Source organism: Oncorhynchus gorbuscha, linkage group LG03 (assembly GCF_021184085.1).
Source record: "Oncorhynchus gorbuscha isolate QuinsamMale2020 ecotype Even-year linkage group LG03, OgorEven_v1.0, whole genome shotgun sequence".
Lineage (NCBI taxonomy): Eukaryota > Metazoa > Chordata > Actinopteri > Salmoniformes > Salmonidae > Oncorhynchus > Oncorhynchus gorbuscha.
In genome coordinates this window covers 105,081,161-105,107,416 of record NC_060175.1, presented here as the reverse complement: position 1 = coordinate 105,107,416, position 26,256 = coordinate 105,081,161, and the positions used below count along the sequence as shown (strand labels likewise).

Genomic DNA, 26,256 nt, shown 5'->3' with positions numbered 1-26,256 from the left:
GCTGAGGAGTGACTGAGTGATTGGCAGCACCTTGAATACATTGTTATTTGATATGACAACAAATGAATAAGCCAGGGAGGAGTTAATGACGGGTAGGAACTAAAGTGTTGGGTCAGTGTTTCCAGGAGACCCTAATTAAACGTTACATTACCTCACGTAGCTTGCTAACGTTTTCCCGCTTCGCCCGTTCCTTTCTGATTTCGAAGATACCGTTGCACAAACAACATGCTGATCTAGGCGTACAACAGCATTGGTACTCGGCTGTATGAACTAGCTACGTTTACGCGGACTCTTAATGCATTTAGCAAGCTAGCTAATGTTAGCCAGGTGATTAGCATTAGCGGCTAAAAACAATTTATTTTAGCCACAACTTTCTGAGAAAAGACAAACCAGCAAGACCGTAAGATGCACAAACTAATAGTGTAATTATTATACACCGCTCTTTGGAAAGCAGCATCGTTTTCACCAACATCTTGTTGCATCCATCGGAAAAAAGAGCAAAAGTGCTCTTCACTCTGTGGTCGAGCAACTGGGTCCCCTTGGGAACGACCTGGAAGCAATTTCACTGCTAGTCTACACCTGTTGTTTTACAAAGCATGTGACCAAGTAAAATGTGATTTGATTTGACGAGGGGGGGGGGCATGCAACAGCAGTAAAGGGAGAAAGATAACTCGTAGGAAAAACGACATTACCTGCACCAGAGTTACGTATCACATTTTTAACAAAAACCAAACATTGAAATGCTGTTCTAGAAGGTCAAGTAAAAAAATTTTTAAACTGGACCGTTGCATCAATACCTGCAGACCGCTGCTCCCGAGTGGTCAGCGGTCTGAGGCACTGCATCTCGGTGTTATAGAGGCATACACTACAGAAACCCTGGTTCAAAATCCAGTCTGTATAACAACCGGCCGTGATTGGGAGTCCCATAGGGGCGGCCCATTGTTCCAGCGTCGTCCGGGTTTGGCCAGTATAGGCCGTCATTGTAAATAAGAATTTGTTCATTATGGACTTGCCAAGTTAAATAAAGGTTAAAATAAAAAGTATACTGCCCAGCTATTAGTTAAATATCAAACTAAGCTAATTTAGTACATGCGTATATTTGCTATCTTGCTCATGCATACTTCACCTTTGTGTTTCTACCAGGTTATTGTTATTATGATTCTACTAGGTGGTTGTTGTTGTTGTTATTATGAATCTACCAGGTTGTTGTTATTATGAATCTACCAGGTTGTTGTTGTTATGATTCTACCAGGTGGTGGTTGTTGTTATGATTATACCAGGTGGTGGTTGTTGTTATGATTATACCAGGTGGTGGTTGTTGTTATGATTCTACCAGGTGGTTGTTGTTGTTATGATTCTACCAGGTTGTTGTTATGACTCTACCAGGTTGTTGTTGTTGTTATGATTATACCAGGTTGTTGTTGTTGTTATGATTATACCAGGTTGTTGTTGTTATGATTATACCAGGTTGTTGTTGTTGTTATGATTATACCAGGTTGTTGTTGTTGTTATGATTCTACCAGGTGGGGTTGTTGTTATGATTCTACCAGGTGGGGTTGTTGTTATGATTCTACCAGGTGGGGTTGTTGTTATGATTCTACCAGGTGGGGTTGTTGTTATGATTCTACCAGGTGGGGTTGTTGTTGTGATTCTACCAGGTTGTTGTTGTTGTTGTTGTTGTGATTCTACCAGGTTGTTGTTGTTGTTGTTGTGATTCTACCAGGTTGTTGTTGTTGTTGTGATTCTACCAGGTTGTTGTTGTTGTTATGATTCTACCAGGTTGTTGTTGTTGTTGTTATGATTCTACCAGGTTGTTGTTGTTGTTATGATTCTACCAGGTGGGATTGTTGTTATGATTCTACCAGGTGGGGTTGTTGTTATGATTCTACCAGGTGGGGTTGTTATGATTCTACCAGGTGGGGTTGTTGTTGTGATTCTACCAGGTGGGGTTGTTATGATTCTACCAGGTGGGGTTGTTGTTGTTGTGATTCTACCAGGTGGGGTTGTGATTCTACCAGGTTGTTGTTGTTGTGATTCTACCAGGTTGTTGTTGTTGTGATTCTACCAGGTTGTTGTTGTGATTCTACCAGGTTGTTGTTGTTGTGATTCTACCAGGTTGTTGTTGTTGTGATTCTACCAGGTTGTTGTTGTTGTGATTCTACCAGGATGTTGTTGTTGTGATTCTACCAGGTTGTTGTTGTTGTTATGATTCTACCAGGTTGTTGTTGTTGTTGTTATGATTCTACCAGGTTGTTGTTGTTGTTATGATTCTACCAGGTTGTTGTTGTTGTTATGATTCTACCAGGTTGTTGTTGTTGTTGTTATGATTCTACCAGGTTGTTGTTGTTGTTATGATTCTACCAGGTGGGGTTGTTGTTGTGATTCTACCAGGTGGGGTTGTTGTTGTGATTCTACCAGGTGGGGTTGTTGTTGTGATTCTACCAGGTGGGGTTGTTGTTGTGATTCTACCAGGTGGGGTTGTTGTGATTCTACCAGGTGGGGTTGTTGTTGTGATTCTACCAGGTGGGGTTGTGATTCTACCAGGTGGGGTTGTGATTCTACCAGGTTGTTGTTGTTGTGATTCTACCAGGTTGTTGTTGTTGTGATTCTACCAGGTTGTTGTTGTTGTGATTCTATCAGGTTGTTGTTGTGATTCTACCAGGTTGTTGTTGTGATTCTACCAGGTTGTTGTTGTGATTCTACCAGGTTGTTGTTGTTGTGATTCTACCAGGTTGTTGTTGTTGTGATTCTACCAGGTTGTTGTTGTTGTGATTCTACCAGGTTGTTGTTGTTGTGATTCTACCAGGTTGTTGTTGTTGTGATTCTACCAGGTTGTTGTTGTTGTGATTCTACCAGGTTGTTGTTGTTGTGATTCTACCAGGTTGTTGTTGTTGTGATTCTACCAGGTTGTTGTTGTTGTGATTCTACCAGGTTGTTGTTGTTGTGATTCTACCAGGTTGTTGTTGTTGTGATTCTACCAGGTTGTTGTTGTTGTGATTCTACCAGGTTGTTGTTGTTGTGATTCTACCAGGTTGTTGTGATTCTACCAGGATGTTGTTGTTGTTATGATTCTACCAGGATGTTGTTGTTGTTATGATTCTACCAGGGTGTTGTTGTTGTTATGATTCTACCAGGGTGTTGTTGTTGTTATGATTCTACCAGGGTGTTGTTGTTGTGTTTCTACCAGGTTGTTATGATTCTACCTGGTTGTTGTTATGATTCTACTAGGTGGGGTTGTTATGATTCTACCAGGTTGTTATGATGATTCTACCAGGTTGTTGTTGTTATGATTCTACTAGGTTGTTGTTGTGATTCTACCAGGTTGTTGTTATGATTCTACCAGGTTGTTGTTATGATTCTACCAGGTTGTTGTTATGATTCTACTAGGTGGGGTTGTTATGATTCTACCAGGTTGTTATGATTCTACCAGGTTGTTGTTGTTATGATTCTACCAGGTTGTTGTTGTTGTTATGATTCTACTAGGTTGTTGTTATGATTCTACCAGGTTGTTGTTATGATTCTACTAGGTTGTTGTTGTTATGATTCTACCAGGTTGTTGTTATGATTCTACCAGGTTGTTGTTATGATTCTACTAGGTTGTTGTTGTTGTTATGATTCTACCAGGTGGGGTTGTTGTTGTTGTGATTCTACCAGGTTGTTGTTGTGTTTCTACCGGGTTGTTATGATTCTACCAGGTTGTTGTTGTTGTTATGATTCTACCAGGTTGTTGTTGTTATGATTCTACCAGGTTGTTATTAATATTTTGTTTCTACCAGGTGGTGCTGAAGGGTGCCCCTGGACAGCCTGGGACTATTTTACGGACCGTCCCCATGGGAGGAGTACGTCTCGTCTCCCCGGTTACTGTTTCCGGTGTCAAACCTAACGTCACCACCCTTGTTGTCAAGGGAACCACAGGTAAGGATGTTCAGTGAACCTCCGACAAATAGCTCTTTGCTAGTCGCCGCGCTTAGCTTCATCCTTGACTAGTTGTGTTCCTAAAGATTAGTTTGGTTTTAGTGACGCGTTGAATCATCCACAGTTGAACAATCATGCTTTAATTTGTGCTGTTTTGAAGCATCTGTCCCAATAGATTAGCCTGGGTACCAGTCTGTTAGCGCTAACATTCCACTCCTTAACACACCTGGTGGAATGTTAACACAATACCGGTCTGGATTTCAGGCTGCCAATATACACAATCAACGATCGATTTAACGTTGTCCCTTCCCCTTAGGTGTGACAACGTTTGGTACGGTGACTGGTACAGTGTCTTCGAGCCTGGCGGCCGGAAGTGTTGCCACGGCTACCACCACCTTGGGCACCATGACCACTCTGCCTGGACAGGTCACCGTCTCCGCAGCTCAGGTACAGTTCACGTGGAACAACGGAGGCTGCGTTTACACAGGCGGTCAAAATAATTGATCGGTCAAAAATAACGATCAGAATCGGGCTTGCCTTTCGTAAAAGCGCTGTCGTCGGTGCCTTATGTGATCGTGTTTGGTGCAGATGCATCCGTCCTGTCATGAATACTTGAAATGGGTTGACTCCCTTTTATGTATTGATTTGTTAGTATTTATGTGTTAGTATTTATTTGTTAGTGTTTGTGTTATTATTTATGTGTTAGTATTTATTTGTTATTATTTATGTGTTAGTATTTATTTGTTATTATTTATGTGTTAGTATTTGTGTTAGTATGTATTTGTTATTATTTATGTGTTAGTATTTATGTGTTAGTATGTATTTGTTAGTATGTATTTGTTAGTATTTATGTTATTGTTTATTTGTTAGTATTTATTTGTTAGTGTTTATTTGTTAGTATTTATGTGTTAGTATTTATGTGTTAGTATTTATTTGTTAGTATTTATTTGTTATTATTTATGTTATTGTTTATTTGTTAGTATTTGGCTGCTATGCTTGTCCTGCTGGCACATGCAGTGATACACCTGGGAAGACGGGCTCTCTGTAAAAAGCAGTGCTTCTCGTATGAACAGCAGCGCTTCTTTTCTGGTCAGACATGCCATCATGAGAAAACCTGTAGAAAACCTCATACTTGGAATGGTTTAATTGTCATTTAAATATGTATTTTTATATTTTTTTATTGGCAAGATTGATTTGTATTGGAACTTTGGTTTATTGACCTCTTCTGTGTGTTGGAAAATTAATGCTTACACGTCTTTAAAACAACGTACTCTTATGTCCTCCAGGCGGGAGCTCAGCCCACTCAGGTGACCCTGATCACGACCCCCAGTGGTGTGGATGCTCAGCCTGTCCACGACCTCCCGGTCTCCATCCTGTCCTCCCCCACCTCCGCCGACCCCTCGTCCACCCAGCCCGAGGCAGGCGACCCAGGGACGGTAACCCTGGTCTGCTCAAACCCGCCGTGCGAAACCCACGAGACCGGCACCACCAATACAGCTACCACGGCCTCCGCTAACATGACTGGTAATGGTGGGGTGGAGAGGGTGTGTTCAAACCCGCCGTGTGAAACCCACGAGACCGGCACCACCAACACTCAAACGACAGCGTCCTCCAACATGGGCCAGGTACAGCAGGTGTGCACCAACCCGCCGTCAGAGACCCACGATACAGGTACCACCAACACCCAGACCACAGCCAGCTGTAACATGGGCTCCAACCAGCAACAACAAGGCTCCAGCGTAACCAACAACACCACCTGCGGGTCTGACCCCCCGTCCTCTCCGCCCCCCTCCTCCTCCGGAGACCTCTCCCCCTCGTCTGTTTCTGGTACCAGCTCTGTGCCCGGGGTGCTGCGACCGGAGACTCTGAGAACAGGGACCACCTACACCTCGACCACCGCACGCTCTAACATGGGCTCTGACCAGATGGGGATGACCCTCAGCTCCTCGTCCTCAGATAACCAGAGCAAGTCATCCAGTGGAGGAGGAGGAGGAGGATCCCCCCTCACATCTCCTGTCTGTTCCAATCCACCTTGTGAAACGCACGAAACTGGCCCCACTGAGGCCGGAGCTGGAGGCAGAAGCGCCACACAGGTCTGCTCCAATCCACCTTGTGAAACACACGAGACTGGCACGACCACTACGTCGACGCAGGCCAACTCCAGTATGGGCATCGGGCAGACTACAGGGACAGTGCAGAGGGTGTGTTCCAATCCACCGTGTGAAACGCACGAAACGGGGACGACCAACACCCCGTCTCAGACTACGTCCAACCTGACAGGGACGGGCACGGTCCAGAGGGTGTGTTCCAATCCACCGTGTGAAACGCACGAAACAGGGACGACCAACACGGCTACTACAGGTGGGAGCTACTGCTATCTATCTATCTATCTATCTATCTATCTATCTAAGCATGCATGACTGTCTTTTAACCCATTTTGTTCTCATAGGTGTTTTAGGGAGGATTTGTTTTCAGACACACATTAATTCAGGTCCGAGACTAAAGAAAAATCTACTCAAAGGAGAATCTCCAGAAGGATTAGATTAGGCTTAATCTAGGTCTGGGGGAAATGGTCCCGTAGGCTCCTTTTACACAGGCCTACGTATTCTGATATTTTGCCCAATTATTGGGAAAAAGGTTGATCTGATTGGTCCAAAGATCAGAATGGGTCTGCCTGTATAAACGTAGCCTTAGTGTTTTAAAACAGAAGATTAAGAGTTAAGATGTTAGTAATAAAAATTCCTACCAACATAAAGGATGTTTTGGTCTCCGTGTTGGGATGTTTTGGTCTCCGTGTTGGGATGTTTTGGTCTCCGTGTTGGGATGTTTTGGTCTCCGTGTTGGGATGTTTTGGTCTCCGTGTTGGGACGTTTTGGTCTCCGTGGTGGGACGTTTTGGTCTCCGTGGTGGGACGTTTTGGTCTCCGTGTCTTTGGTCTCCGTGTTGGGACGTTTTGGTCTCCGTGTTGGGACGTTTTGGTCTCCGTGTTGGGACGTTTTGGTCTCCGTGTTGGGACGTTTTGGTCTCCGTGTTGGGACGTTTTGGTCTCTGTGTTGGGACGTTTTGGTCTCCGTGTTGGGACGTTTTGGTCTCCGTGTTGGGACGTTTTGGTCTCCGTGTTGGGACGTTTTGGTCTCCGTGTTGGGATGTTTTGGTCTCCGTGTTGGGATGTTTTGGTCTCCGTGTTGGGATGTTTTGGGGATCGTGTTGGGATGTTTTGGGGATCGTGTTGGGATGTTTTGGGGATCCGTGTTGGGATGTTTTGGTGTTAATTGTGTGACGTCCCTCCTCCCTCCAGCCCAGCCTGGCGACTCAACACAGGGAGACAACGGAACTACGGAGGCTCCTTCGTCGTCCTCGGTAACCACAGAGTCCAGCGCCGTGGTGGCGGCTGGCCGAGCAGTTACCACGGTTACCCAGTCCACACCCACACCTGGACCCTCCGTACCTGTAAGGGCCACACACACACACACACACACACACACACACACACACACACACACACACACACACACACACACACACACACACACACACACACACACACACACACACACACACACACACACACACACACACACACACACACACACACACACACACGGCTGTTATAGTGTTTACTCTCAAAGTTGTGGTTAGCTGGTTCAGACACTCACTGCTCTAACAGACTGTTAGAGGTGTTTATTTTGGGATCATTTTACTTTTGACCGTTAAAGCCTTCCTGTCCCCGACCCTTCCTTCCTTCCTTCCTTCCACCAGGAGATCTCGTCGATGTCTGGGTCGTCTGAGGCGATGGTGACTGCATGTATAGAGGGAGAGGAGGCCATGCAGACGGACTGTCTCCCAGAGGGCACAGTGAGGGTCGTGACCCTGGAAGAGGCTGCTGCAGCTGGGATACAGGTCCATGTGGAGGGCATGGAGGAACAGAACCAGGGGGAGCAGGAGGTACAGTACAATACATACTGATGTGTGTATATATTACCTGTCAAACGTTTGGACACACCTACTTATTCAAGGGTTTTTCTTTATTTTTACTATTTTCTACATTGTAGAATAATAGTGAAGACATCAAAACTATGAAATAACACATATGGAATCATGTCGTAACCAAAAAAGGTGTTTAACAAATCAAAATATATTTTATATTTGAGATTCTTCAAACTAGCCACCCTTTGCCTTGATAACAGCTTTGTACACTCTTGGCATTCTCTCAACCAGCTTCATGAGGTTGTCACCTGGAATGCATTTCAATTAACAGGTATGCCTTGGTTAAAGTTGTGGAATTTCTTCCTTCTTATTGCGTATGAGCCAATCAGTGGTGTTGTGACAAGGTAGGGGTAATATACAGAAGATAGACCTATTTGGTGAAAGACCAAGTCCATATTATGGCAAGAACAGCTCAAATAAGCAAAGAGAAACAAAGTCCATCATTAAGTCAGTCAATACGGAACATTTCAAGAACTTTGAAGATTTCATGAAGTGCAGTCGCAAAAAACCATCAAGGACTATGATGAAACTGGTTGTCATGAGGACCACCACAGGAATGGAAGACCCAGAGTTACCTGTCTCTCATGAGGACCGCCACAGGAATGGAAGACCCAGAGTTACCTGTCTCTCATGAGGACCGCCACAGGAATGGAAGACCCAGAGTTACCTGTCTCTCATGAGGACCGCCACAGGAATGGAAGACCCACAGTTACCTGTCTCTCATGAGGACCGCCACAGGAATGGAAGACCCAGAGTTACCTGTCTCTCATGAGGACCGCCACAGGAATGGAAGACCCAGAGTTACCTGTCTCTCATGAGGACCGCCACAGAAATGGAAGACCCAGAGTTACCTCTGCTACAGAGGTTCATTAGAGTTACCATCCTCAGAAATTGCAGCCCAAATAAATGCTTCACAGAGTTCAAGTAACAGACACATCTCAACATCAACTGTTCAGAAGAGACTGTGTGAATCAGGCCTTCGTGGTTGATTGCGGCAAAGAAAACCACTATTAAAGGACACCTAGAAGAAGAGACTTGCTTGGGCCAAGAAACATGAGCAATGGACACTAGACCGGTGGAAATCTGTCCTTTTGGTCTGATGAGTCCACATTTTGGGGGTTTTGGTTCCAACTGCCGTGTCTTTGTGGCACGCATAGTATGTCAACGGATGATCTCCGCATGTGTGGTTCCCATTGTGAAGCATGGAGGAGGAGGAGGTGTGGGGATGCTTTGCTGGTGACACAGTCAGTGATTTATTTACCACAGCATTCTGCAGCGATACGCCATCCCATCTGGTTTGGGCTTAGTGGGACACTTTTTAGTTGTTTTTCAACAGGACAATGGATGCTTTGCTGGTGAACACAGTCAGTGATTTCTTTTATTTACCACAGCATTCTGAGGTGGGGTTTCAGGTGTCTCCGGAAGGTGGTGATTGACTCCGCTGTCATCCCATCTGGTTTGGGCTTTTGACTGTGGGACACTTTTGGTAGGGAGGCGAGCAGGCCAGAGGTTGTTTTTCAATCAGGACAATGACTGTTCCCCTCACACCTCCAGGCTGTGTAAGGGCTGTTTGACTAAGAAGGAGAGTGATGGAGTGGTGCATCAGATGACCTGGCCTCCACAATCGCCTGACCTCAACCAAATTGAAATGGTTCGGGCTTAGTCGGACCGCAGAGTGAAGGGAAAGCAGCCAACAAGTGCTCAGCATATGTGGGAGCTCCTTCAAGACTTTTGGAAAAGCATTCCAGGTGAAGCTGGTTGAGAGAATGCCAAGAGTGTGCAAAGCTGTCATCAAGGCACAGGGTGGCAACTTTGAAGAATCTCAAATGATAAAATATATTTGGATTTTTGTTTAACTTCTCTGGGATACCACCTCGCCAACAGCCAGTGAAAATGCAGGGTGCCACATTCAAAACAGAAATCTCATAATTAAAATTCCTCAAACATACAAGTATTATACACCATTTTAAAGATTCACTTCTCGTGAATCCAGCCACAGTGTCCGATTTGCGAAAGCACACTTTGAGATTATGTTAGGTCAGCGCCTAGTCACAGAAAACCATACAGCCATTTTCCGACCAAGGAGAGGTGTCACAAAAGTCAGAAATAGCTTTAAAATAAAATCACCTTTTGATCTTCACCGGATGCCATGTTAGACATAAACATTGATAAAAGATACAAGTGTTAAACACACAATTAAAGAAACTTCTCCTTAATGCAACCTGTGTGTCAGATTTTTTTTAAAGTCTTTACAGCAAAAGCTTATTACGATTATGAAACCTTCCGATTATGTTTAGGTCAGCGCCTCGTCACCGAAAAACACACAGCCATTTTCCAAAGAAGGAGAGGTGTCACAAAACTCAGAAAATAGCGTTATAAATATTCACTTACCTTTGATGATCTTCGGAATGCACCCCCAGGAATCCCAGTTCCACAATAAATGTTTGTTTTGTTCAATAAAGTCAATCATTTATGTCCAAATACCTCCTTTTTGTTTGAGCGTTTAGCCCAGTAATTCAAATGCACGCGAGCAATTAGTTCAGATGAAAAGTAAAAGTTATATTACAGTTCGTAGAAACATGTCAAACGAAGTATAGAAACAATCTTTAGGATGTTTTTATCATAAATCTTCAATAATGTTTCAACCGGACAATTCCTTTGTCTTTAGAAATTAAAAGGAACTCCGCTCGTTCTCACGGCCGTGCGCCTGGCTTAGCTCATGGCACTCTGCCAGACCTCTTCGTCAAACAGCTCTTATTCGCTCCCTCTTCATAGTAGAAGCCTGAAACAAGGTTGTAAAGACTGTCGACATCTAGTGGAAGCCTTAGGAACTGCAATCGGACCAAATTTAAACTCTATCTTGGATTGGGAATGACTTGAAAAACTACAAACCTCAAACCCCACTTCCTTTTTCTCAGGTTTTCGTCTGCCATATGAGTTCTGTTATACTGACAGACATCATGCAAACAGTTATTTTATAAACTTCAGAGTGTTTTCTATCCAAATCTACTAATTATATACATTATTCTAGCTTTTGGGCCTGAGTAGCAGGCAGTTTACTCTGGGTACCTTATTTATCCAAGCTACTCAATACTGCCCCCCCCCCAGTCCCAAAGAAGTCAACGCTTTCTTTGGTAACTACATAACCATATGTGTTAATTTATAGTTTTGATGTCTTCACTATTATTCTACAATGTAGAATATTTTACGAATAAAGAAAAACCTTTTGAATGAGTAGCTGTGTATATATACATACAACACACACGGAAGGGAACCACCATCAATCCACAGGTCCTCTGTCATGTCTTGGAAAAGACCACAGAATGAAACTCTGTTTCCTCCCAGCAGCACACACGAGCGACTAAATTGTGTGCCAACAAAACATTTTTAGTAACATTGAGAGAAAAAAAATCAATTGTCCAGAAAAAAGTTACTTTTTTAAAAATGAGGACAATTTTTCTTTGCCTCCTAGGGCCTGCCTGCGGAGCTGATGTCTGAAGGTGACGCGGGGGACCAGCAGACCCTGATGGTGACGGGTTTAACCCCCGAGGAGCTGGCTGTTACCGCAGCAGCCGAGGAGGCAGCACAACACGCTGCTGCTGAGGAGGCTAACGCCCAGGCCATGGCCATACAGGCTGTCCTGCAGGCCGCACAGCACACTGTCATGAGTGAGTAGACACACACACACACAGCCCAGGCCATGGCCATACAGGCTGTCCTGCAGGCCGCACAGCACACTGTCATGAGTGAGTAGACACACACACACACAGCCCAGGCCATAGCCATACAGGCTGTCCTGCAGACAGCCCTGGTCATACTGTAGACCAGGTATTCCCAAATTGGGGTACGGGTAGCCACAATGCCGCCGGGGGTACGCCAAAGAAAAATGTGAAGAATTTCTGCACAAACTGTCAAACAGTCTCAGGGAAATTCCGTGCTGGTCGTCCTCGCCAGGGTCTTGACCAGACTGCAGTGCAGTTCGTCCTCGCCAGGGTCTTGACCAGACTGCAGTGCAGTTCGTCCTCGCCAGGGTCTTGACCAGACTGCAGTTCGTCCTCGCCAGGGACTTGACCAGACTGCAGTTCGTCCTCGCCAGGGTCTTGACCAGACTGCAGTTCGTCCTCGCCAGGGTCTTGACCAGACTGCAGTGTAGTTCGTCCTCGCCAGGGTCTTGACCAGACTGCAGTTCGTCCTCGCCAGGGTCTTGACCAGACTGCAGTTCGTCCTCGCCAGGGTCTTGACCAGACTGCAGTTCGATGTCGTAACAGACGTCAGGGGCAAATGGTTTGATGACAGGCTGGAGAAGTGTTCTCTAACCGCATGATGAATCCACGTTTCAACAATCAATTATTTATCAAACTAGTTGAACCTGCTTTGCAAAAATCACCGATCTGTCTTTCAAGTCTTGTGAAATGCTATCTTTTTTCAAATTTATTTTAAAACCAATTTAACCATAATCATGCATAATACACACTCGCTAATAGACTAACTTATTGTAGCAGGTATTATAGAAAATCAACACAGGTCTTAGAAACAATATTTCAAACCCCCGTCCTCATAAGTAGCCAGCTAATATTTATTTAAAGTTTAGCCAACTTGGCTCTGTTTGCTAGCTACTACAGTGCCTTGAGAAAGTATTCGGCCCCCTTGAACTTTGCGACCTTTTGCCACATTTCAGGCTTCAAACATAAAGATATAAAACTGTATTTTTTTGTGAAGAATCAACAAGTGGGACTCAATCATGAAGTGTAACGACATGTATTGGATATTTCCAACTTTTTTAACAAATCAAAAACTGAAAAATTGGGCGTGCAAAATTATTCAGCCCCCTTAAGTTAATACTTTGTAGCGTCACCTTTTTCTGCGATTACAGCTGTAAGTCGCTTGGGGTATGTCTCTATCAGTTTTGCACATCGAGAGACTGAAATTGTTTCCCATTCCTCCTTGCAAAACAGCTCGAGCTCAGTGAGGTTGGATGGAGAGCATTTGTGAACAGCAGTTTTCAGTTCTTTCCACAGATTCTCGATTGGATTCAGGTCTGGACTTTGACTTGGCCATTCTAACACCTGGATATGTTTATTTTTGAACCATTCCATTGTAGATTTTGCTTTATGTTTTGGATCATTGTCTTGTTGGAAGACAAATCTCCGTCCCAGTCTCAGTTCTTTTGCAGACTCCATCAGGTTTTCTTCCAGAATGGTCCTGTATTTGGCTCCATCCATCTTCCCACCAATTTTAACCATCTTCCCTGTCCCTGCTGAAGAAAAGCAGGCCCAAACCATGATGCTGCCACCACCATGTTTGACAGTGGGGATGGTGCGTTCAGGGTGATGAGCTGTGTTGCTTTTACGCCAAACATAACGTTTTGCATTGTTGCCAAAAAGTTCAATTTTGGTTTCATCTGACCAGAGCACCTTCTTCCACATGTTTGGTGTGTCTCCCAGGTGGCTTGTGAGAAACTTTAAACGACACTTTTTATGGATATTTTTAAGAAATGGCTTTCTTCTTGCCACTCTTCCATAAAGACCAGATTTGTGCAATATACGACTGATTGTTGTCCTATGGACAGAGTCTCCCACCTCAGCTGTAGATCTCTGCAGTTCATCCAGAGTGATCATGGGCCTCTTGGCTGCATCTCTGATCAGTCTTCTCCTTGTATGAGCTGAAAGTTTAGAGGGACGGCCAGGTCTTGGTAGATTTGCAGTGGTCTGATACTCCTTCCATTTCAATAGTATCGCTTGCACAGTGCTCCTTGGGATGTTTAAAGCTTGGGAAATATTTTTGTATCCAAATCCGGCTTTAAACTTCTTCACAACAGTATCTCGGACCTGCCTGGTGTGTTCCTTGTTCTTCATGATGCTCTCTGCGCTTTTAACGGACCTCTGAGATTATCACAGTGCAGGTGCATTTATACGGAGACTTGATTACACACAGGTGGATTGTATTTATCATCATTAGTCATTTATGTCAACATTGGATCATTCAGAGATCCTCACTGAACTTCTGGAGAGAGTTTGCTGCACTGAAAGTAAAGGGGCTGAATAATTTTGCACGCCCACTTTTTCAGTTTTTGATTTGTTAAAAAAGTTTGAAATATCCAATAAATGTCGTTCCACTTCATGATTGTGTCCCACTTGTTGTTGTTTCCTGTCAAAAAAAAAAGTTTTATATCTTTATGTTTGAAGCCTGCAATGTGGCAAAAGGTTGCAAAGTTCAAGGGGGCCGAATACTTTCGCAAGGCACTATAAGATACCAAAAAGATGAAAATGAAACTCGTTCAAATAATATAATCCTGCAGTACTGGCGTTTTGTAATATTGTGCAAAAACATACATTCAAATTAATAGATATATCACCCAGCCCTAGTTAGCAGTTTGGTAGATTGTAACGAGTCTCACCCCCCCTCCAGATGAAGGAGACGGTGGCCAGGAGGGCCAGCACCAAACCACCACCATCCCCATTGTGTTGACTCAGGCTGAGCTGGCAGCCCTGGTACATCAACAACAGCAGCTGCAGGAAGCCCAGGCTCTGGCCCAGGCAGCAGCGGCGGCGCAGCAGCAGCAGCACAGCACAACCAGGTCAGTCCACCGTTGTTTTGCTTTCGTCATCAGTCTATCTGTTCGTTTCATTTTCAAGATGATTCAATGCGATTCTAGATATGTAGACCTCTTGAAACATACGTTTTAATTTGAAATGATTCTAGATATAATTTGAAAACGATTCTCTTGAACCATACGTTTTAATTTAAAAACTATTCTAGATATGTCTTGAACCATCTTTTAATTTGAACCATTCTAGATTTTAATTTGAAAATGATTCTAGATATGTCGACCTCTTGAACCATACGTTATAATTTGAAAACGATTCTAGATATGTAGACCTCTTGAACCATACGTTTTAATTTGAAACGATTCTAGATATGTCGGCTCTTGAACCATACGTTTTAATTTGAAAACGATTCTAGACATGTCGACCTCTTGAACCATAAGTTTTAATTTGAAACGATTCTAGATATGTCGACTCTTGAACCATACGTTTTACTTTGAAACGGTGCGATGTGATTCGATTCACTAAAGTTTGTTGCATAAACACATTAATTTTCAATTCTAATATATATATCACAGCTATGGATGTCACCCCTCATAATGGAATGGTTCAGACCATTTGGAAGTTTGATGGACTTGAATGAGCTTCTCTTACATTTCGTTCATCGTAGTCTTTTTTAGCAGGCGCTCTTATCTAGAGACATAATTACGGCGTTCGTCGTAAGATAGCTAGGTGAGACGACGCATCACAATCGTATCGGGTGCATTTTCTCTGAAAGTATTACCCAGCAACGTCGGTGCTGGTGGGGAGGTAGTGCTGGTGGGGAGGTAGTGCTGGTGGGGAGGTAGTGCTGGTGGGGAGGTAGTGCTGGTGGGGAGGTAGTGCTGGTGGGGAGGTAGTGCTGGTGGGGAGGTAGTGCTGGTGGGGAGGTAGTGCTGGTGGGGAGGTAGTGCTGGTGGGGAGGTAGTGCTGGTGGGGAGGTAGTGCTGGTGGGGAGGTGGTGCTGGTGGGGAGGTGGTGCTGGTGGGGAGGTGGTGCTGGTGGGGAGGTGGTGCTGGTGGGGAGGTGGTGCTGGTGGGGAGGTGGTGCTGGTGGGGAGGTGGGGCTGGTGGGGAGGTGGTGCTGGTGGGGAGGTGGTGCTGGTGGGGAGGTGGCGCGGGGCTGGTGGGGAGGTGGCGCGGGGCTGGTGGGGAGGTGGCGCGGGGCTGGTGGGGAGGTGGCGCTGGGGGGAGGTGGCTGGGCTGGGGGGAGGTGGCGCTGGGCTTGGGGCTGGTGGGGAGGTAGAACTGCTGAGCTGCTGAGCTAGTGGGGTGATATGTGATCATATGACAGAGCTGAGTGACTTGGTGTATAGAGAGGAGAGGAGAAATCCATCCTCATAGCAGTGATAGGAGAGACCCATGTGAGGAGAAATCCATCCTCATAGCAGTGATAGGAGAGACCCATGTGAGGAGAAATCCATCCTCATAGCAGTGATAGGAGAGACCCATGTGAGGAGAAATCCATCCTCATAGCAGTGATAGGAGAGACCCATGTGAGGATATGACAGAGCTGAGTGACTTGGTGTATGGAGAGGAGAGGAGAGGGCTTAGAACTTAGCCCTGGGGGACACCCGTAATGAGAGTACGTGGTGCAGACACAGATCCTCTCCACGTCACCTGGTAGGAGACACCTGCCAGGTGTAATGTAATCCAGGAGTGTGCAGAGCCTGAGGCGCCCAAACCTCTTCAACCATGCAGGGAAGGGTGGCAAACGTGATTTGCTTTCTTCGTTATGAAATGACCAACTTTACCCTGTATATCTTAAATACATATTTTTTTAAAATACCATTTTAATTACTGATTGCTTCAAGCAAAACTACCACAACTATTGCTGATGGTAAAGGTAATATAAACACAGCAGTGATATTGCAAGCTCCCAGTTAAGTAGAAACCAGTTTAAGAAGGGCTGTAGCAAGCTCCCAGTTAAGTAGAAACCAGTTTAAGAAGGGCTGTAGCAAGCTCCCAGTTGCATGTTTAGATTGACACTGGAGGGGAAGGACACCGTTGTCAGAAAATGTCGTTTTTTGGGGGGATGGTAGAAAGAAAGTCATTTCAGATGGGGGAAAAAAATATGAACCAGCGATTCGTAACGTTTTAATTGATTTTGAGACCGACGCGTGTAACATTCGGGTCTGTTTGGGGTCCCGCGGACCAATGCACTCACGTTAAACATTTGAACCGGGGACAGGCGCGTGTCGGTGAAGCGCTGCGTATTAAATCTATAAATCGATTTCTTTTCTGTTTAACACTTTGAACAGATGTGTTTTTTTTAAAGAAATGTGCTGTGTAAATGACGTTTAATCTGACCCAGCCCACAGAGGGCCTGGCCCCAGCAGACAGCCTGAACGACCCGGCGTCAGAGAGTAACGGCCAGGAGCTGGCTGCAGCAGTGACCCAGGCGGTGGCCCGGCTAGCCCCAACCTGCACCATGGTGGTGACAAACCCGGCTAAGACTCAGCCCATGATGGTGGCCAGCCTGGCTAAGACTCAGCCCATGATGGTGGCCAGCCTGGCTAAGACTCAGCCCATGATGGTGGCCAGCCTGGCTAAGACTCAGCCCATGATGGTGGCCAGTCCGGCTAAGACTCAGCCCATGATGGTGGCCAGTCCGGCTAAGACTCAGCCCATGATGGTGGCCAGCCTGGCTAAGACTCAGCCCATGATGGTGGCCAGCCTGGCTAAGACTCAGCCCATGATGGTGGCCAGTCCGGCTAAGATGCAGGCAGCTGCGACCCTGGCAGAGGTGGCTAACGGCATAGAGTCTGCTGCAGGGGTGAGTGGACTGAACCTTGTCGGAATTTTTGTTGATTGATTGTTAGATGTCTCGGATTTATGGTCACCTCTTGATACTGAAAAATTATTAGTTTTCTTGAGATTTACTGTCTAAGTAGAATATTTTGTTTAAAAATATATAGATTTTTGACCCTATTTCCAGAGATAGATGTTAAAGGATGTTTATTACATTGTCTTCTAATCCTCCAGATTATTACCTTCTAGTACTCCAGATTATTACCTTCTAATACTCCAGATTATTACCTTCTAGTACTCCAGATTATTACCTTCTAATACTCCAGATTATTACCTTCTAATACTCCAGATTATTACCTTCTAGTACTCCAGATTATTACCTTCTAATACTCCAGATTATTACCTTCTTGTTCTCCAGATTATTACCTTCTAGTACTCCATATTATTACCTTCTAATACTCCAGATTATTACCTTCTAATACTCCAGATTATTACCTTCTAGTACTCCAGATTAGTACCTTCTAATACTCCAGATTAGTACCTTCTAGTACTCCAGATTAGTACCTTCTAATACTCCAAATTATTACCTTCTAATACTCCAGATGATTACCTTCTAGTACTCCAGATTATTACCTTCTAATACTCCAGATTATTACCTTGTCTTCTAGTACTCCAGATTATTACCTTCTAGTACTCCAGATTATTACCTTCTAGTACTCCAGATTATTACCTTCTAGTACTCCAGATTATTACCTTCTAATACTCCAGATTATTACCTTCTAAACCTCCAGATTATTACCTTCTAATCCTCCAGATTATTACCTTCTAATCCTCCAGATTATTACCTTCTAATCCTCCAGATTATTACCTTCTAATCCTCCAGATTATTACCTTCTAATACTCCAGATTATTACCTTCTAATACTCCAGATTATTACCTTGTCTTCTAATCCTCCCATGTTGTTTATTTAGAGACAAGGATTATTACCTTCTAGCTCCTTATTACCTTGTCTTCTAATCCTCCCATGTTGTTTATTTAGAGACAAGGAGCTCCTCCTGCGGTGGCCAAAGCCCCGGTGAAGAAAGACAACCAGTGGTTTGATGTTGGCATCGTCAAGGTGACCAACACCGTGGTCACACACTACTACTTGCCCACTGACGACCAAGCCACTGTCGATGTAAGACACACACACACACACACACACACACACACACACACACACACACACACACACACACACACACACACACACACACACACACACACACACACACACACACACACACACACACACTACCCGCTGATGACCAAGCCACTGTCGTGGTAAGACACACACACACACACACACACACACACACACACACACACACACACACACACACACACACACACACACACACACACACACACACACACACTACCCACTGATGACCAGTCTTCAGTTCGGCTGGTGCCTGTGCTCACATAATCCCTTATTAAAAGGACCTTGGCTTGAATTATATATATAGTTTTAAAGCGCTGATAGTACTTTTTTTTGTCCATTTTGAGATGCCGTAGCCTGTTTACACTTCCTCAAAATAAGTCTGAATTAATCTAAGATAACTCATGTCATTCATGTTGATGGTTTTGCAGAGGAGATCTTAGTCGTGATTTTACGTCTTAACATATTTAGTGCAGTATTTATCAATGACAAAAATTTGCATGAACGAGTTGTCTCTGGTTGAGTGACAACGACATTATTGAAGAATCTCTGACTAAATATGCATGTTTTACATATGTATAGGAAGATACACTTCTTCTAAATGCAATCGCTGTGTTACATTTATTTTTAACGTTACAGGTTGCGTTCACTAGGCTATACTAGGAGTCGGCGCTCCAAATGTATCATTATGCCTCCTCTATCTTGGAGTCGACAGAAACCCAAAATTAACACATAAATATTCCCTTACCTTTGCTGTTCTTCCATCAAAAGACCTGGAAGGGATTATACTTACCAAAACAGCGTTTAGTTTTCAAGTCTGCGTCTTTCGGTTCTCAAAATAGCCACATTTCGGTCTAAATGTAGGCAAAATTCAAGTGGATGCGCACCAAAACGTCAAAATATATATTATATGTCGAGTAAACTTGTCAAACTATGTTCATAATTAAGCTTTAACATGTTATAAAGGTGTACAGCAATTGTGAGGACGAAGCGAAACACACGTCTTTTAATCGATCCTGAAGAAAAGACTTCACCGGAGCAGAGCGCGCATAATCGTACACTTTTTTTTTGGCGTGACCGAGACCTTTCGGCACGCTCAACGTCTCGTGAGCGCGCGATTCTCACAATGAGAAGCCCCATTGAAAGCAGGCTTCGCGCTGAACATGTACAGACTGTTCCCAGAGCGGTAGTTGTTTGGGAAAGCGTATACGATGACGTCAAAGTTGGGCCAACTTTTTCCATGACAAGAGAGACTTTGGGAGAATGCATGCCCTGAGACTTCTGCTTTACATAGAGACAAAATTTAAACGGTTTTAGAAGCTTTAGAGTGTTTTCTATTCGATAATATTTTTTATATGCATATATTAGCAACTTTTGACAAAAATTGATCCTGTTTTATATGGGTACCCAATTCCTCCAGAAGGGGCAGTAAACAGGGGTAGGCTTAACAGGTTAATAACAAGGCTGCTGTTCTGAAGTCACTATAATGCCACCATGGAATCTATGATGATTACATTGGGTTTATATAGCGCTTCTCTGGGGCTCTTTCACATGCTCACTCATCCTCTCCTTCTCAAAACACTTCTGACCTTCTCGTCCAATATTTTGAGGAGGCGAGAAAGAGAGAACGCGTAGAATCCATTGCGTTTGGTTTATTTTGTGCTTTTCAAATTTATATATATATACATACACACACACACCTTAGCAGACACTTTTATCCTCAGTCATTTACAGTACATTAAGTGAATACATTTTTAATATAGGGGGTGTGGTCCCTGCTGGGAGAAAAAGTAACTATTTGCCCCAGCGATGCTTTACAATGAGGTAGGTAAAGATGAAAAATGATTTGCTCGATGGTGCTGACGGACAAAGACAATATATCCAGAGAGACATGATACATTGATGTCTCTCTGGAAGGAGATCCTCGCCCTGAGCTCTTGTACTTTATTGTCCGGGACCGTTAGTGAGTAATATACTCTGAAGTGCACGTCGCCTTCTTCCTCTTCTCCTGCGTTTAGGATGAATAGAGCTTGCTGAAGGACATGGTCGCTCTGTTTATAGCTCCTAGACAACTTTACAGTTATTTTTTTAATTTTTAAATAAAAAAAATCTTACATTATTTCCTACAACATTAAAATAACTTTCGGACATTAGATTGGCGGTCATTCACCAGAAATTCAAGCCGTAATTCCACCATCTGAGCTAGGGTCCTTTGTTAGACATACCTACGGTAGCTTTATTCATCCCGGGGGAAGAAGGTGGCAGGCACACCATCCACCACTTCAGACTATATTAAATATACTACTATTTAATATACTATATATGAAGTAGATGAGCTCGGGGCGAGGATCTCCTTCCAGAGAGACATCAATGTATCATGTCTCTCTGGATATATTGTCCCTGTCCAGTCATTCAGCGGGGTTCTCCGTCCATTGTGAGGACGGGAAGAAATAACTCTCAAGAGACGAGGACAGGAGGAAGGGTTTGCTTTATGATTAACAACTCATGGTGTGATTGTGCTAAAGTGGGGAGGCAGGGTAGCCTAGTGGTTAGAGTGTAGAGGTGGCAGGGTAGCCTAGTGGTTAGAGTGTAGAGGTGGCAGGGTAGCCTAGTGGTTAGAGTGTAGAGGCGGCAGGGTAGCCTAGTGGTTAGAGTGTAGAGGGGGCAGCGTAGCCTAGTGGTTAGAGTGTAGAGGAGGCAGGGTAGCCTAGTGGTTAGAGTGTAGAGGCGGCAGCGTAGCCTAGTGGTTAGAGTGTAGAGGCGGCAGGATAGCCTAGTGGTTAGAGTGTAGAGGTGGCAGGGTAGCCTAGTGGTTAGAGTGTAGAGGTGGCAGGGTAGCCTAGTGGTTAGAGTGTAGAGGTGGCAGGGTAGCCTAGTGGTTAGAGTGTAGAGGGGGCAGCGTAGCCTAGTGGTTAGAGTGTAGAGGAGGCAGGGTAGCCTAGTGGTTAGAGTGTAGAGGCGGCAGCGTAGCCTAGTGGTTAGAGTGTAGAGGTGGCAGGATAGCCTAGTGGTTAGAGTGTAGAGGCGGCAGGGTAGCCTAGTGGTTAGAGTGTAGAGGCGGCAGGGTAGCCTAGTGGTTAGAGTGTAGAGGCGGCAGGGTAGCCTAGTGGTTAGAGTGTAGAGGCGGCAGGGCAGCCTAGTGGTTAGAGTGTAGAGGCGGCAGGGTAGCCTAGTGGTTAGAGTGTAGAGGCGGCAGGGTAGACTAGTGGTTAGAGTGTAGAGGCGGCAGGGTAGCCTAGTGGTTAGAGTGTAGAGGCGGCAGGGTAGCCTAGTGGTTAGAGTGTAGAGGCGGCAGGGTAGCCTAGTGGTTAGAGTGTAGAGGTGGCAGCGGTAGCCTAGTGGTTAGAGTGTAGAGGTGGCAGCGTAGCCTAGTGGTTAGAGCGTTGGACTAGTAACCGTGGTTCAAAGTGTAGAGCTGACAAGGTACAAATCTGTGGTTAGCCCCTGAACAGGCAGTTAACCCACTGTTCCTAGACCAGTTAACCCACTGTTCCCAGGCCGTCAGAAAATAAGAATATGTTCTTAGAGCCTGGTTAAATAAGGTAAAATAAAATAAATTTTAGAAAAGTACAGGGGCTCAAGTCAGCGTACTACCACATAGTGGTTAGAGTGTAGAGGTGGACAGGGTAGCCTAGTACATTAAGTGTGTTCCCTCAGAGGCAGGGTAGCCTAGTGGTTAGAGTGTAGTTCCCTCAGACACTAGCCTAGTGGTTAGAGTGTAGAGGTGGCAGACCACTAGCTCTAGTGGTTAAGTGTGTTCCCTCAGACCAGGGTAGCCTAGTGGTTAGAGTGTTAGGTCAGACAGGTAGCCTAGTGGTTAAGTGTTAGGTCAGACCACTACTGGTTAGAGTACATTAAGTGTTCCCTCAGACCACTAGCCTAGTGGTTAAGTGTTCCCTCAGACCACTACTCTACAATACATTAGAGTGTTCCTCAGACCACTACTCTACAATACATTAGAGTGTTACCTGGACCACTACTCTACAATGGTTAGAGTGTTAGAGGACCACTACTCTACAATACATTAAGTGTTCCCTCAGACCACTACTCTAGGGGCATTAAGTGTTCCCTCAGACCTAGTGGTTAGAGTGTAGAGGTGGCAGGGTAGCCTAGTGGTTAGAGTGTAGAGGTGGCAGGGTACATTAAGTGGTTAGACCACTAGACAGGCATTAAGTGTTACCTAGACCACTGGTTAGAATACATTAAGTGTTAGCTCAGACCAGTGGTTAGAATACATTAAGGTGTTCAGGGTCAGACCACTACTGGTTACATTAAGGTGGCCCTCAGGGTAGCCTAGTGGTTAGAGTGTTAGAGACCACAACTCTACAATACATTAAGTGTTACCTCAGACCACTAGCCTAGTGGTTAGAGTGTGTTCCCTCAGACCACAACTCTACAATACATTAAGTGGTTAGAGACCACTACTCTACAATACATTAGGGTAGCCTAGTGGTTACCTGTAGAGGTGGCAGGGTACTCTAGTGGTTAGAGTGTTACCTCAGACCACAGCGTAGCAATACATTAGTGGTTAGAGTGTCAGACCACTACCTAGTGGTTAGATTAAGGTGTTACCTCAGGGTAGCCTAGTGGTTAGAGTGTAGTTCCGGCAGACCAGCCTCTAGTACATTAAGTGTGTTCCGGCAGACCACTAGCCTAGTGGTTAAGTGTGTTCCCTCAGACCACTAGCCTACAATGGTTAAGTGTAGAGACCACTACTCTACAATGGTTAAGTGTTACCTCAGACCACTGGCTACAATACATTAGTGGTTAGACCACTACTCTACAATACATTAAGTGTTCCCTCAGTGGTTAGAATACATTAGAGTGTTCCAGGGTAGCCTACAATGGTTAGAGTGTTAGGTCAGACCACTAGCCTAGTGGTTAGAGTGTTAGGGGCAGACCACTAGCCTACAATACATTAGAGTGTTAGAGACCACTAGCCTACAATGGTTAGAGTGTTAGAGACCAGGGTAGCCTAGTGGTTAGAGTGTAGAGGTGGCAGGGTAGCCTAGTGGTTAAGTGTAGACCTCAGACCAGGGTAGCCTAGTGGTTAGATTGTAGTGTTACCTCAGGGTAGCCTAGTGGTTAAGTGTTACCTCAGACCACTACTCTAGTGGTTAGAGTGTTAGGTGGCAGACCACTAGTGGTACAATACATTAAAGTTAGCGTCAGACCACTACTCTAGTGGTTAGAGTGTAGAGGTGGCAGGTAGACCTAGTGGTTACATTAAGTGTTACAGCCACTAGCCTACAATGGTTAGAGTGTTACCTCAGACCACTAGCTCTACAATGGTTAGTGTTACCTCAGACCACTGGCAGGTAGCCTTAAGTGGTTAGACCGTTGGACTCTAGTAACATTAAGTGTGTTCCCTTCAAACCACTACTCTGACAAGGTACAAATTGTGTTCTGACCCCTGAACAGGCAGTTAACCCACTGTTCCTCAGACCACTCATTGAAAATAATTAATATGTTCTTAAGACCACTTGCCTGGTTAAATAAAGGTAAAATAAAATAAATTTTAAAAAAGTACAGGAGCTCAAGTCCTTTTACCACTACTCTACAATACATTAAGTGTGTTCCCTCAGACCACTACTCTACAATACATTAAGTGTGTTCCCTCAGACCACTACTCTACAATACATTAAGTGTGTTCCCTCAGACCACTACTCTACAATACATATCTACAATACATTAAGTGTTACCTCAGACTACTACTACCACATTTCTCTTCTCCCAAGATAATTTTCTTCGGTCATCGTCACTGCTTGTTCTGGTATTTGTTTTTTACTTTTATGATAATGTGTGTGTTTTGTATTGCTAGTTATTACTACTGCACTGTTGGAGTTAAAGAAACAAGCATTTAGCCGCATCTTAGATAACATCTGCAAATCTGTGTACGCTGCCAATTAACTTGAATTTAATTCAATCACGTCGTGTGTGTGTGTGTGTGTTTAATTCAATCACGTGTGTGTGTGTGTGTGTGTGTGTGTGTGTGTGTGTGTGTGTGTGTGTGTGTGTGTGTGTGTGTGTGTGTGTGTGTGTGTGTGTGTGTGTGTGTGTGTGTGTGTGTGTGTGTGTGTGTGTGTGTGTGTGTGTGTGTGTGTGTGTGTGTGTGTGTGTGTGTGTGTGTGTGTGAGTGAACTTGTCTTGTTCAGGATGACTCTGGGGCGATCCCGGACTACAGTGAGATGATATCAAGGAAAACATGTCGTTTTTCTGTGTGTTGTAGTGAACTTGTCTTGTTCAGGATGACTCTGGGACGATCCCGGACTACAGTCAGATGATATCAAAGGAAAACAGTCAGATGTTGTTTTTCTGTGTGTTGTAGGATGACTCTGGGACGATCCCGGACTACAGTCAGATGATATCAAGGAAAACATTTCTGTGTGTTGTAGGATGACGTCAGATGATATCAAGGAAAACATGTTGTTTTTCTGTGTGTTGTAGGATGACTCTGGGACGATCCCGGACTACAGTCAGATGATATCAAGGAAAACATGTCGTTTTTCTGTGTGTTGTAGGATGACTCTGGGACGATCCCGGACTACAGTCAGATGATATCAAGGAAAACATGTCGTTTTTCTGTGTGTTGTAGGATGACTCTGGGGCGATCCCGGACTACAGTCAGATGAAGAAGATGGACCTCCAGCCAGGGACGGCCTATAAATTCAGAGTGGCCGGGATCAACACCTGTGGTCGGGGGAACTTCTCAGAGGTCTCGGCCTTCAAGACGTGTCTACCGGGCTTCCCCGGAGCTCCCTGTGCTATCAAGATCAGCAAGGTGACACATTTAGCATTTTTACACAACTAATATGAAGGCAACATGTACCGTGTTGGTCTCGTGTTTCATGAGCTGAAATAAAAGATCCCAGAAAAAGCTTATTTCTCTCAAATGTTGGGCACAAATTTGTTTTACATCCTTGTTAGTGAGCATTTATCCTTTTGCCAAGATAATCCATCTACCTGACAGGTGTGGCATATCAAGACGCTGATTAAACAGCATGATTATTACACAGGTGCACCTTGTGCTGGGAACATTAAAAGACCACTCTAAAATGTAATGTGCAGGTTTTGTCACACAACACAATGCCACAGATGTCTCAAGTTTTAAGGGAGCATGCAATTGGCATGTTCACCAGAGTTGTTGCCAGACGGTTGAATTTTAATTTCTCTGCAATAAAGGATGTTCATCGGCCTCACAACCACAGACCACGTGTAACCACGGCCAGCCCAGGACCTTCACTTCAGGCTTCTTCACCTGTGGGATCGTCGTGAGACCAGCCACCTGGACAGCTGATGAAACTGTGGGTTTTGCAAAACCGAAGAATTTCTGCACAAACTGTCAGAAACCGTCTCAGGGAAGCTCATCTGCGTGCTCGTACGTCCTAAATAGGGCAAATGCTCACCTTCGATGGCCACTGGCACGCTGTCGAAGTGTGCTCTTCACAGATGAATCCCGGTTTCAACTGTTCCAGGAAGATGGCGTCGTGAGTGCGAGCGGTTTGTTGATGTAAATGCTGTGAACAGCGATCCCCATGGTGGGCTTATGGTATGGGCGGGCATAAGCTACAGACAATGAACACAATTGTATTTTTTTCAATGGCAACTTGTGACACCGTGATGAGATCCTGAGGTCCATTTTCGTGCCATTCATCCGCCGCCATCACCACATGTTTCATGATAATGCACAGCCCCATGTTGCAAAGATCTGTACACAATTCCGGGAAGCTGAAAACGTCCCAGTTCTTCCATGGCCTCCATACTCGGCAGACATGTCATCCATTGAGCATGTTCGGGATGCTCTGGATCGACAGTGTGT

At 44.7% G+C, this 26,256-nt stretch overlaps 1 protein-coding gene across 1 annotated transcript in view; it reads left to right on the top strand.

The window, feature by feature from the left end:
* The window catches only part of hcfc1b (host cell factor C1b), a 71,586-nt gene that overhangs the window by 38,774 nt on the left and 6,556 nt on the right, over positions 1 to 26,256 (top strand). Inside the window, 11 exon segments of the mRNA XM_046344781.1 lie at positions 3,777 to 3,915; positions 4,232 to 4,362; positions 5,202 to 6,276; positions 7,214 to 7,365; positions 7,675 to 7,860; positions 11,375 to 11,570; positions 14,311 to 14,504; positions 16,800 to 16,955; positions 17,178 to 17,261; positions 18,276 to 18,413; positions 25,033 to 25,218. Of these exon segments, the coding sequence (XP_046200737.1) occupies positions 3,777 to 3,915; positions 4,232 to 4,362; positions 5,202 to 6,276; positions 7,214 to 7,365; positions 7,675 to 7,860; positions 11,375 to 11,570; positions 14,311 to 14,504; positions 16,800 to 16,955; positions 17,178 to 17,261; positions 18,276 to 18,413; positions 25,033 to 25,218 (2,637 nt within the window).